Source organism: Lutra lutra, chromosome 7, assembly GCF_902655055.1.
Source record: "Lutra lutra chromosome 7, mLutLut1.2, whole genome shotgun sequence".
Classification (NCBI taxonomy): domain Eukaryota; kingdom Metazoa; phylum Chordata; class Mammalia; order Carnivora; family Mustelidae; genus Lutra; species Lutra lutra.
Window position 1 is genome coordinate 27,116,095 of NC_062284.1, and position 14,103 is coordinate 27,130,197.

General features: G+C 44.3%; 1 protein-coding gene across 8 annotated transcripts in view; it reads right to left on the reverse strand.

The window, feature by feature from the left end:
* Positions 1-5,049: 5,049 nt before the first annotated feature.
* Positions 5,050-14,103, reverse strand: part of HERC2 (HECT and RLD domain containing E3 ubiquitin protein ligase 2) — a 237,320-nt gene continuing 228,266 nt past the window's right edge. For all 8 annotated transcript variants that reach the window (XM_047735659.1, XM_047735658.1, XM_047735652.1 and 5 more), the window contains 7 exons: positions 10,462-10,603; positions 10,098-10,292; positions 9,334-9,446; positions 8,550-8,740; positions 7,549-7,654; positions 6,948-7,160; positions 5,050-5,834 (listed from right to left, as the gene is read on the reverse strand). In XM_047735659.1, coding sequence (XP_047591615.1) covers positions 5,562-5,834; positions 6,948-7,160; positions 7,549-7,654; positions 8,550-8,740; positions 9,334-9,446; positions 10,098-10,292; positions 10,462-10,603 — 1,233 coding nt within the window. In that variant the 3' untranslated portion in view covers positions 5,050-5,561. The remainder of the gene's footprint in view (positions 5,835-6,947; positions 7,161-7,548; positions 7,655-8,549; positions 8,741-9,333; positions 9,447-10,097; positions 10,293-10,461; positions 10,604-14,103) is intronic.

Here is a 14,103-nt window from a genome sequence, read left to right on the forward strand (position 1 = left end):
CGTGGGTTGCCTCTTTGTTTTGTTGACTGTTTCCTTTGGCACAGAGGATTTTTAAGGTAGTAAAACTGTTCTGTGAAACTACAATGATAAATATTGGTTGCAAAAAGTGTACCACTCTGGTGGGGGCAATGTATGTGTGAGAACAAGGCATATATGGGAAATCTCTGGACCTTCTGTTCAATTTTGCTGTAAATATAAAAATTGCTCTAATAAAAGTCTGTTTTTAATGTAAGGTGCTAGAAGAAAATTCATTATGTAGATTTCACGGTCTATGGAAACAAAAATCTTTGAAAAGTGGCTGGGGTGGAGCCCACCAGGCAGGGCTCTCCGTGGCTGAGAAGGGCCTGCTCCTCACACCTGCTCACCCATGAGGACAGTGTCCCTGAGTCTCCCCACCAGCAGTAGGTCTACCCCCACTCTAGCCCTGGTAAGTCAGGGGGGCAATGCTAAGAGTCCTGTACCTGTGCCGGCTCCACTAGGACCAGTGTGTCAACCACAGGTTTCCCTGTGCCCTGCCTTGAGATGGATGTTACTGCTTTGAGAAATTATGGTACCTCCAAGGGCCTCTTTCCAACCAAGCGAACTAAAGGAGGAGAGATAGCAAAGGGACCCAGGCAATGGTGCGTCCATTGGGCATGCATATGCACAGGAGAGTCTAAGCTGGGACTGCGGTCATAGCAATGCTGTACAAGGAATTTCCCATGGACAATAGTGACATCAAATGCCTGTGGTCACTATGACATGCCAGCAAAACCAAGCACAGGCCAGGGACCACTCTTGGCCCAGTGGGAGAGTTTACAGTATGTGGCCCATGTTGCACACAGTAGAGTTCACCTGCCAACAGGCCAAAAGACCCCACGGTGAAGCAGGGCTGGAGGAACCAGTTCTCAAGCCTTCTGGTCCGCCTCTCCCCACCCTGTGTTCCTGCACTTCAGCAGACAGCTCAGGCACCCACCTCATGCGGCCTGCAGCCAGGGAGGGGTGTCAGCATTGGAACATCTACCTGTACCTTCTGAAAGCAGTGCCAGGCTGTCCAGCCTGCAGGGTGGTGGAATAACCGGGTATCCTGGGGTACTCCCGTGGCCACTTTAGTCTCAGATGGGCTCCCTGTGTGTCGGAAGTCCCTTGGTTGGGGGACTTCTTCAGATCCACAAAGGGGAGGAGGTTCAGCGTGGGTGGCCCTGTGGTTGGAAGGACCTAGGGCTAATACCGTGGGAGTGGGTAATCCCTCGTCGCCTCTTCCTGAGTGACTGCACAAGCCCTAGCCAGCCTGCCTGGCACCCTGGAGCTCTGGCAGGAAAGAGGCTAGGCTCTCAGGTCAACACACCCACAGAAGGAGCCGTGCCCCTAGCCCCTCCATGCCCAGGACTCATGCCCTTCTTACTGAGCCTATCAGGATTTCCAAGAGACATGTCCTAGCAGAGATCCTTGCTATAAAGTATTTACCTACAAAAATGAAAATGATTAATCAGCCTTGTCAGTGCTAAAGCTTGAGGTGTACTGAGATTAAGTGCTAGGAAGGGTCAGAAGACCCCAGGCCACAGAGCAGACTGAAACCCCAGGGGTCCCCCACTCCATGTTCCCCACCTGCCTGGGCTAGCAGACCCAATGTGAAGGGGGCCCCAACTCCAGTGCCTGGCCCCAGATGTGAATAGCCAGCATGTTGAAACCTAGTTGCCCATACCTCAGACTTCTCCATTCTCTTCCACTATCCCTAAATTAAAGTATCTTGGCTAGTTTTGCAAGTCAAGACAATTTACCTGTACATGGACTTAGGAAGCTTTTTCTGGAATACCTAGATTTCTAGTTAACCCAGATGTTTTTAGTTAACAACCTCAGAAGCCAGTGGTCCCCTTGATGCTGGACAGTATTCCATGCTGATGAAATGAATAACCCACCTTAGTGTTCATTGTTGAGTACCTGTCAGCCAGGTACTGCTTCCACGTTCTCTAGTGCTCAAACAGCCACTGGGGAGATTGCCGCCATTTGTAGATGATGAGTTGTATCTTTCAGAAGTGGACCTGTCCGAATTGGGCCCCGGGTCCAGCAACAACACAGAGCCAGCAGTCACTCCTGCAGTCATGGATCAAGTGGTGGAGCAGGGACTACCTATAATACAACCACCCTGCACTGCTGGGTGGTTGTAATAGTAGGTACTGCTGGGTTGTCCAGAGCTGGGACATGCTCAAGAAAACCAATTCCAGCTCCTGAAGTTTGTAGTTGGGATCTGAAGGATGGAGTGTACCAAGTGAATAAACTCAGAGCAAGGCAGATGGCCATTTGATTGTATGGAGGGCAGACAAGTTCAAACAGAGGCATGAGAGGCTGGCAGCCCATGAGCAAGCACTAGGGAGGGGAGGCTATCAGACCCCAGGGGACAATACTGGAGGTGGTCTATGCTAAGAAATCCAAAAGAATTTGTCAGGGATTCTAAAGGTGAACACTAGTGTCAGGCACCATATTAAGTTTTTGTAAATTTAACAGAGGCAGCTTCATACGCATTGTAAATGTGTATCTGCTACTTTTATTGGTAGAAAAACACACGAGGGGAACCTGGGTGGCCCAGTGAGTTAAGCCTCTGCCTTCAGCTCGGGTCATGATCTCAGGGTCCTGGGATCGAGCCCTGCATCGGGCTCTCTGCTCAGCGGGGAGCCTGCTTCCCCCTCTCTCTCTGCCTGCTGCTCTGCCTACTTGTGATCTCTCTCTGTGAAATAAATAAATAAAATCTTAAGAAAGAAAGAAAAACACACGATACATCACACCATCTAATTGCCTCTGCAGGGATTAATCCACAATTCAAAATGTTAATGGAACCTGCTAATAAAATTAAGGAATCTTCATCAGTGACTGAAGACTTCCACTCCTAGCACAGTTTGGGTCTGTGTTTCCCACAGTTTATGTTTCCATAGGTTCTGCTACACTAATTTCAGTCTGCCAAAATGAACCATAACTTTAGGCCTCATACTCAGGTAAGATTGAAGAGTTAAATTGAAGAGGATAGGTAACTGTCTTAGAGACTGTCTTGGACAAAAATGAAGCAACTGTTACTATGAAAATCAAAGTCTTTTTTTTTTTTCCTTGAGTAGAAAAAATGTAGGAAACAGATAATCCTCCAGCATTTCTGAAGGTAAAGGAAAAGAGCTCCTAACAAGTAGGTCTTAGGCAATTGCTTCTGAACAATGTAAACACAACAGAGACAAAGCCAGGTAGGTGGAAGGCGTTTCCCTGGACCACACTTCCGGTAATGACTTTGCAGTTCCCTCCTCTGCAGCAGTTTGACTCAGAACGCTTTCTCATTCAGTAATTTTTATCTAGGGCCTATCTATCAATAATTACCATATTTGAAATTAAAATTAAAATGTTTTAAAATATTCATTCATTTTAAAATAAAATAAGCCCATTACTTATTTTTCTTTTGAGATCTGAGAGAGCGAGAAAAAGAGCGAGTGAGTACAAGTGGGAAGGGCAGATGGAGAGAAAGAGAATCCCAAACAGAGTCTGTGCTGAGGGTCGAGCCCAATGTGGGGCTTGATCCCACAACCCGAGTCAAAGGAGAGTCAGATGCCTAACCAACTGCACCACCCAAGTGTCCCAAGAAACCCATTATTTATTAACATGAATACTATTCTGAAAATTTATATTCCAAAATTAAAAACATTAGTGATTTTCTGAGAAGTAGCATTAAAATGTTTATTAATCTTTTTACTATCTGGCTTATGAAAAGATAGTTGGAATCTCATTTCGGTTTCTGCCATCCATATATTACAATATAGTTTTGGTTGCAGGGTATGAAAAAAATTTTGTTTCATGCAGATATATAGTTGGAAAAAGGAGGACCTCATGGGACACCATGAAAGGGAAATGGAGGGGTCCTTGAACAAGACTTTCAGAGCAGCTATTCTAGAGGCAAAAGACATTTGTCAGTCCACATGTTTGGGGGTTGGCCCACAGAACGTGGATGGAGGGACAGTTCCGTTATGAGCATAGGTCTTGCCTGTTTTCAACAGTTCTCTTGCCTTGGGTAGTCAGAAAGGCAGGTGAAGAAGAGCCTGGCCCGTCCCATTGTCTAAAGCCATTCAGCCAAAACTAGCCAATCCAGATATGTGAGAAATAAATGTTGCATCTTGCATGCCACCAAATTTAGGAGTAGTTTGTTATGCAGCAAAAGGTGACTGACAACAAAAAGGTTGGTGATTTGAAAAATGCCTCACAGATTATAGAGATTTTGAGCCAAGGTAAAAAAAGATTAACCTGGGCATTCACAAATTTGGTCATCGATAAATTCCCAGAAACTTTTTCTTTGGATTTTCTAATGCAAAACATTGTGTCCCTGAATAAAGAAATAACCCCTCAACATAAAACATCTCCTTTTGCCTTCATCTAGTTTACCTCAAGTTTGAGCATACCAGGCCTGTTAGCCACTTTCCTATCCTATTCTCAGTCTTTCCCTTTGCAGAGAACTTGCCATTCACACAATTCTAGAACAGGCAGCTCTCAAATCCTATCCCATGGCCAACTGGACCAGAAATACACCCCCTGGCCCCAGGCCAATGGGATGGGAACCAGGACAGGCGGGAGTGGAGGACAGGGGACCAGATCCTGAAGGCTCCTGGTCCTCAGATCCCAACACCAGCCACTCCCCTTGGAATGTTCCCATTCTTTTACCCATTCCTCCTTTGTCACTGGAATGAGTTTGGTTTTTTTTTAATCAAAAATGTATAAACTAGATTGGAATGGCTTTAACTAATGCTCTATCCAAAACTATTTTTTGGTTGTAGCACGTCCACCAGTGCTAGTCTAACCAGATAAGACTCAGCTTACAATTTTATGACAGATGTTTTATTTATAGGGAAGTAAAATGTAGAGATATACAGGACACAAACATTATATATAGTATACTTTCTATGATAGATATTGCTCACAGAAAGGCCTCAATTCAAGTTACATACTGCATATGCTAAAATGTGCACCTGGGGAGAAGAGGGAGATCAACTTTTGTTTTGGTTTTGGTTTAAATAACCTCTAGATGCATTTAAGTAATACTGATCATTTAATGTTCAAAAAACTTTTAATAAACAAATTCAGGGTAATATTAATTGAAATATTTATAATACGATTCAATCATTACACAGGATTTCCAATGTACAATCAAGACAATGCACAACACTTGAAAAGAAGAAAAAAGAAATAAAAACAATCTATTGCACCCACAAGTAAAAAGGCTTTTTATTCATTTGGGGGATGCTGCAATTCAGTATTTATATAAACATTTACACATTGTAGTAAACACAGAAGTCCTACATGTAATGCAGCATTATGGGTAAGACCCTTTTAAGTCTCAAAAATAAATGTTAGTGTCCACATAGTCCCCCCATGTGCAAGGCTGATTTCCCAATCATTATTCCATTCATTGTTCAATCATGAGTGATCAGTCACCCTGCCCACCCCCATGCATTTTAGAGACCTAATATTTCTCATCAAACACACTGCACTCTAGTCTGCAGCGCTCTGCCTCCTTGCTTAGTCTCCTGGTGGCTTGCAATGAATGGTATTTCTCCATCTCAGTGTCCTGTTAAATAATCCTGTGTAGAGTCTGAAGCAAATGAATCCACATCCTCATTCTCTGAGTCATCACTGCTGTCATCGGCAGCTGGCTCTCCTGTAAGGGCTATGCGAGCATAATCATCTGTGTCTATCGATTTGCAAAAGTGGATGGCATATTTTAGTTTCTCCTCCAGCACCTGCTTACAGGAATATCTAGGCAACTTCAGCAAAAAGAAGCAGGTGTAGGACTCAGGAAGGAAGTGGTCAGGAGGGTTGTATTTATCCAATACCTGTTGATGAAAAAGATGTTAAATAATCAGAGACTATGTACAAGGACAGGTAGAACTGTTAATCTATTTTATTATGTTCATTAGACTCCTTACTCTCACAAAAATCATAATATTTTTGGTTAAGAGTAACGAAGTATCAGAAAACAAATACTCTAGCCCATTTTAGAAATTAAAAGGAGCAACTCAGTAATTCCTAGGACTTATAGTTAAGAACAGTAATTGGTTACTGTGGCAATTACTTTTGACAAATTAGTGCTGAGAATAGGGTCTGGCACAAGGCAGGCAGAGGACACAGGCTCAGCACGCACCCACATGGGGAATTCTCCTTAAACCCATTAGCCCCTTTTGACTACTACAGATAAAACACTATAAAGCCAGCAAGAATTCTGGACCCAGGAATTACCTACTTTTGGAGAGAAAAACTACATGCTGGTCTCAAAGATCTCTCTGGCAAATGACTTCTATTGCAACCCCAGTCAGAGACTGGAGTCAGGCTGTGCTCAGGAAGGAGCCCATCCCCAAACCTTTCAAACATGGAGGAAGAAAGGACCCTCCACCCTAATCTGCCCCTCCGGGAAGTCCCCCATCCCCATGGTATTGCTACCTGGAAAATCACACCTGTTGCCTCAGGATAGAGGAGGGAGGGGGGATTACATCACTTCACCCCATGACTCGGCAGATAAACAAAGCCTGTTTCTGACCATTGGACCACAGAGTTAGAACTCAAAGCAAAACTCTTGTTCTCAATCTGATGGGTGCTCTTATTTTTCCCAATAAGCAACATTACTTAATTTACCTAATTCAACCAAAGCATCAAATATATGTTTTAAAAGACATGTGTGCTCAAAATCTCAAATATGCTGACATAATAGCACTATCTTCTGGTGGTGGCCAGATAAATTTTCCAGAAGTAGAAAGTGAGACTTAAGATCTATAGTCATGAAATTTTGAGCAATCAAATCAAAGAAGTTGTGGGGTGTGCTTTTTATTATCATTTCCTGGAAGAAGGAAAAAACCATGTAACACAAGAGTCCCATTTTCTAATGAGCTACAGGATCATGTGCAAGGAGCATGCCCCTACAGCGGACACTACAAGATATGCAGGAATCGCACCTGGATGACGAAGTCTCTGCCCCGGAAGTCGGCGATGGTCCTGGGCAGTCTTGTCCGACCCCACACAAATCGAAGGAAGAGGGAGCGCTCTGTGTTGGAGAAGGACTCCATCACCTCCCAGAACCACTGGATCAGGGATGCAGAAGGCTCAATTCCTTTGTAGGTAGCCACTGACTTTAGGAGATGTAGAGGGATATCTGGACTGCCACATACCTGCAGAAGGACATACCGTCAAGGCTGGCTGACACTTCTGACTTTTCGCTTTAGTATAGAGTCAATCCCTCTTTCTACCAAGGCTTGTTTCAGGCAGGATGTACGTGAGAGGCAGAGTGGACAGTTGGAGGGTTGGGTCCCATGTGTTCGGGTGGATGTGTACTTGACCCTGTGCTCCACTCTGGTGTGGGATGGGGGCTGCAAGGAAAGGAAGGACACAGGCCGGGAACACCCACTTTTCAAACATGTTTTCACTTCATCTACCAGGCATAAGCATATTTCAGATGTAAATTAAGTGCAAGATTTAACCAAGAAATTAACTAGTGGCACTGATTTGGTGGCTCAATGTGAAAAGGCAGTTCTAGGGCAGCAGCTCTCAGGGGCATACCATCGTCTCCAATTCATATCCAGTGAACAGAGAAAGAAGGGGGACAGGCACGACTCGGGCCATTCCCTCCCGAACGGCAGCCACCTGCTCATCAAATTCATGGAGTCTGAAAGAAAAAACTCACTTTGCATTTCTATCTTTGGTAACGTAGGTCTTGCTCTGCTCATAACAAGCCTTACCCCACAGATGACCAAGGCATTAGCTCATAAAAATAGCATCACAGAGCTTCTCATAGACTGAGTTCACCTACATTGGCACATAGAGGATAATCTTAAAAACTACCTAGAGCTTCCAAGACACAATTCTTAATACTTATTGCATACCCAGGAAGGAGCCAGAATTAGATGTGCACCAGAGAACCAGGCTCCACAGCACCCACAGTAAGATCCCTCTGGAAGCAAATACTGTGCTCAGGGCCTTCATGACTGGTGAGTTAGGGCATAAGGCAGAAATGAACACAAAGGGACAGCATAGCACACTTGCCAGGACCACCCACAACCAGAACTCAGCAGACAAAGCCCAGCCAATGTGCAATCTTACCAAGTACCTGGCCAGGTGCTTCTGGAGAACAAAGTCCACGTGTGGACTTGTAATGTCAGGTGGAAGGAGCAAGGAGCAGCAGAAGCTAGATGGGTGGCTTTGCTGAGGGCCAGGCAGGGGTGGGACCAGCCCTGACACAATGCTGCCCAGGAGAGTTCACAGAGGGGCACCTACAGGAGGGCACCCACAGGTCCTCTGAGTTCTGCCTGGAGAGCTCCCAAAACAGCACAATTCTAGCCACCTTGGTTTTCTAGTCAGAGCCAGGAATCTTGGACAAGAATAATGAATACTCTGATTTGGATTACAAAATAAGATTTGATAACTATAGATCAGTAGTTGTTAGAACCAAGTCTACTAGCATTTTACTGTATGGGATTTCTGAAAAATGCAGCCATCCAAGCAAACTATTTCCTATTTTTGCTATTTACTGAACCAAAACAGTAGAAGGCAGATGACCCCACCTGTAGTTTATTGCCAGCCGGACATACTCTGCACGATTGTCCAGGGTGATGTGTGTATACTTAGAGCTCAGCTGGATGTCCTGGCCACTTGCACTTGGCACAGTGAAGGGCAGGCTCATTGCCTCAAACTCCTCTGAGGTGGCTTCATTGTCACGGATGTACATGAGCCCAGGGATAAAATCTTTATCAACCTTTCGAGGGAAAAAAGGGAGCCCACATGTTAAGTCAGGGTCTTTACCACACTTCTGACTGTAGTTCAGCCATGACGGCGCCTCAGTCTGCACTGGGTGTACCTCAAGGCTGCTGGTGCATTATAAATGCCAGAAAATAAAAGAGACCAGCAGTGAGAAAGCACTTTACACAGGGAATGAAGAAAAGAGCTTGTAATTCAAGGAAGTCCTTAAAATTAACCAACAGCCACTGGTTGGAGACAGATCCCACTGGTTGAAGATAGTCGTGGTACCAAGGGAAGTATGGCCACAGGGAAGATGCTGGCTGTGGTCAGCCAGTCATGCTTCTCCACCTGAAAGCCAAAGCCACCACCCAGCCATTCACAAGCTCTGATCCTCCACAGGAAAATTGGGTGAATTTTCTTATCTGACAAGATTTCAAGTTGCAAAAGCACCACAAAATAGATGGTCTATCAAGTTCCAGAGGCAAACTGGCCTAACATCCAGACCTTCTTTGCTACTAGAAGGCAGTCTCTAGCCAGGGGTGCCCCCTGCACTCTGTACCAGGTACACTAGGTGTCACATTTCCCCATCCCCACTTTCCTGGTGGTTACCTCACTGAGGTCTGCAATGGTGAGGCTCATCCCAGCCAGTTGCTTCCAAACAGGCTCAGCCAGGTTGAGGCTCAGGGGACTCCCAGTCCGGATAGCGATGCCCAGTAACACACCTGCTCAGTCAAGGCACAAGTAACAGGAGATACTTGAAATCAATGATAAAACATATAGTTCAATTAACATCACAGAATAGCTCCACACTGGGCCTCAGTGCCTTCTAAACCAATGTTACCCAAATTCATGGAGACAGGTCCATCCTTAATACATTTTGTCCTGTTCTAAATTCATTGTTTCCTTTTGTTCCTATGGGCCTAGTTTCTAACTCTTCTCTTTGTACCAATACGTATAAGCCACACAGAGGCCAATCTCCATTCCTTTAAAACAGATAGAGTTTCTCAAGGAAGGTAGGCGCAGCACCTGGAGAGGAACAGGCAGCAACAGGAGCACTCAGCACATATATTTAATGGAACAGGAGGGAGGGACTGACCAACTACCAAAACCCTTCAGATCTGACTCCAAGTTTCAGACACATTTAAGCTGCAGAAACATGGTATTTCAGATCCTCAATGCGCCAGACATTTTCTGACCCCTGGCACCTAGCCACTCACTGATGGTTGGCTCTACATGTCCCTGCACCTACACAGTGAAAAAGTTAAAACCAAATATTCAAAATATTTGTCATTCCCAAGACAGAGCAGACATTAAGTAACTGGGGCACACATAGCCACATAATTGAGGCATCATGCCCGTGCAAGAAGGCCCACCCAGAAAGCGGAACATGTTGGTGTGCACGGGCGCCCTGGCAGCGGGGCTGAACAGGTAGCAGTCGCGGTTGGCCCCCGACTCATCTCTCCCATTGGGCGTCACGATCAGAAGTGGGGTGAGTCCATTCTGCAGTTCTTCACAGATCTCAGCTATGGACTCACTGTAGCCACCACCACAGTCATCCACAGATTCACCTTGAGGGAAAGGAGAGTCAGCAACACTTAGTCACACCAGCAAAGCCCTGCAGGGTGCAGCTAGATGAACTTCTCAGCTCTCCCTGTAATAATGCCCACTGCACTACTGTCTGTGCTCAGACTGCCAACCCTCAGGACCACAGGCCTGCTAGTGCATGCAAGTTCTCACCCACAAATTTGACTTTCCAGACACGGTGGGGGAGGAGGAGGCTGTCGGGGCTAAATGAGCTCATCTTAGCACACATCTGCCCAAAGACAGACTTTGTCCCATCGGGGCCTGCTAGGCCGCCTTTACTCCTTGAACGTTTGACCTAGAGAAGAGAAAAGAAATAAATATGAAACAGCCACAGCAGCAGAAAGCACACGGCTACTATCTTCCACAGCTAACCAGCCCTGGGACCTCTGTGGCAACAATGAGCCCTACAGCCTCTCCCCTTCTTGTTACCCTTTACTCCTCTGCCCTGGTCACCAGGGTAGAAGTCCAGCCAGCATTCTGCTGCTGGACCTAAAGAGCTGTCACGAGTGGAGACCACAGTGAGGGGAAAGGAGTGTGAGACCAATCTTTGATGTTCTCAGAGGGTTTGTGTCCTCAGGCCTCACAAACGAGGTGCTCGCTGGACAGTTGTGCTAATGGAAGCTGTGCTATCATGATGAGAGACATGACCCCTGCTCACCAAATGCATGTAGCATGTTGCCACAGCATAGCACCCCTCACGACTGGTGGTATCTAAGTAAACATTCCCTCAAGAAATTATAGACCTCGGTTGGCCATTCACATGGGTACAGCCCATGTGGTCAGTAACTGTAATATGATTCACCCTCACACTTCATAACTTTAACCACGGCCAACCACTTTACCATACTGCCTCAGCCTCCATGAATAGGATGCCAGCAACTCCAAAAGCAGCCCTCCTTAGAAGACTATCAGGACTCTGAGCTTCAAACCAAATGGCTGAGACCAAACCTGGAGGTACCACGTCATCCAAAACAGAATCTTCCTCCCCTCCCTTACTCATCTGCATGTATCCTACTCCAACCCTTGGGGGTCACTGCCCCCCCCCAAGTACAATCACTTTTTCTACCTGTATTTCTCACCCTAGGCTAAGATTTTCAAACATATCACACCAAGAGCTCTCAAGGCCCTCACCTAGTAGGGGCTCAGTAACCCTGCAGTTTTGTAGGCTACACAGTGCTTCAGAATCACCTGAGAAACTCAGTCTAAAATAATGGCAAAATGGAAAGTTAAGGAAAAATGTTCATGAAAATGCACTTTTCTGTTGCCTCGTCCAGCTAAACTCTCACTATCCTTAACTTCTTAGTAAGTTCTAGGGTGAGTTTAAATAGCAAATACTCACACACAAATAATCATAAACAAGACTGATGAATAATGACAATAATGATATTAGCTTCCTATGGAATGAAATGTTCTTTGTGCCACATATTTGACTGTATGTTCACAAATGTGATTTCATTTAAACTTCACAGCAGTTCTTCAAGGTACCCAAAATCCCTGGAGGAAACTGAGCTACAGAAAGGAAGATGGATGTGTCCATCCATGAGAAACAAGATGCAGACCCATCCTCCTACTCTGAATGTCACATCATCTCCATTTACAATACCAATTAGAAGAAACTGATGCTCTTGGCTCCTCTGAAGGAAATGGCCATGAGAACACAGCTATGACTCTGCAAGGACAAGCAGGCACCTGTGTACCTGTGGCTACTTCTGGACAATAGGAATAGAAGTCATTTTAATTGCCTTTAATCTGAATTTTCCAAATTTTCAGAAATGAGCATGCTCATTAATTCTGCAATAAATTTTAAATAAAAAATTTTTAGGTACAGTGATATTCAGATTCTGTTATAAAACTAAATCATATTCAAACAAACAAAACCCTCCAGGAACATGCCTATGTTTTACTCTCTAGAATACTCTGCACAGACAGTATGAGAATATCTACAATGGCATTCCCATGGGAGAAGGTGGATGCCAGCAGCAATCTGTGGCTACAGGACAGCTGACGCCACCTTTCTGGATTAACTGGTATCTTGAGCTCAACTTGGATTCATGGAATACATCCCATTCTCACCCTCTATTCTATTTTTGATAAAAAAAAAAAAAAAAAAATTCCACCCTTGTGGAAGATCTTTCTAGCTTCAGGAGGAAGTATGAAATCTGAACTGAAAAGGACCTAACTCTCATACCAGAGGGCCCCAAGGTGTATTAGATCACCCATGGTATGCTACATTGAATGCTGTTTATGTGCATTTTAAAAATGCTAATATGAATTTGTCCTTTACCCATTCTATTTTTTCAAACATGTACTGAACATTTTTGACATAAATGCTGGAACATAAAGACAAGAAGGAAAGAGGTGTCCAAACATGATGAATGCAAAATCAACATAAGAGAAAGACAGAAAAGGCATGCTTAACCTGGGTTCCACATCACCAAGGCTCAATGATTCCAAAAGCCCAAGATCTGAATACCCATATCAGGCTGCTCTCCCTGGCTAGGCACCTCTGTGTGTGGCTGGGGCAGGCATATGATCTAGGAATGCCCAACCATCTGTGTTAGTTGAACTTTCCTCACTTATAAACTTCAGTGTTTAAGACCTAACTACATAGAACAAACCAAAATGATCCTCAAGGTGGGAAAATAAAAACTTTTTTTATAAACCTAATTAAACAGCCCATTTGTTTGTAGAGTGGGCTGACTGACCTCCAGCTTAGCATTAAAGAGTCTGACGTCAGTGAAGGGACTACTTCCATCAGTGTGGTCACATGTGTTCTCCAACAAATGACCAGAGTTTGTGTCTTAATTCAAAAATGCCCCCAAGAACAACTCTAGAAAAATGTCTAGTCATGCAACCAACATCAGGGTAAAAATCATGTGTTAATATAAAGGAACAAAGAATTTGTTCTTAGTAACTCTCTGTTTCTGTTCCAAGAGGTGGGGCTATTTCATTTGCATGTTAAATGTCAAGTATACACAACATCATAATCAGTGGTGGAGTTCTGTTTTTTTTTTTTTTTTTTAAATTTTATTTTTTATAAACATATAATATATTTTTATCCCCAGGGGTACAGGTCTGTGAATCACCAGGTTTACACACTTCACAGCACTCACCATAGCACATACCCTCTCCAATGTCCATAACCCCACCCCCCCAACCCCCCTCCCCCCATCAATCCTCAGTTTGTTTTGTGAGATTAAGAGTCACTTATGGTTTGTCTCCCTCCCAATCCCATCTTGTTTCATTTACTCTTCTCCTACCCCCTTAACCCCCCATGTTGCATCTCCTCTCCCTCATATCAGGGAGATCATATGATAGTTGTCTTTCTCCGATTGACTTATTTCGCTAAGCATGATACCCTCTAGTTCCATCCACGTCGTCGCAAATGGCAAGATTTCATTTCTTTTGATGGCTGCATAGTATTCCATTGTGTCACTAATACTGTTCTGTAGTAATCAGAGAAATGAAAAGTAGGCCATCTCTGAATTAAACCTGCTGCTAAGTGTAGATATACTTAACAGTTTAAAAAATTAACTAAAAACAAGAGAACTCTATCCGTCAACAGACGAATGGATAGAGTTCTCTTGTTTTTAGTTAATTTTTTAAACTGTTAAGTATATCTACACTTAGCAGCAGGTTTAATTCAGAGATGGCCTACTTTTCATTTCTCTGATTACTACAGAACAGTATTAGTGATTCTGGTCTATTAAGTAGGCAAAGACAGCTATCACAGCCAGAAAGGGTATGAGGCTGGTGGGAATAGGAATTGTCCCCACATACAATTTGATGTATGGA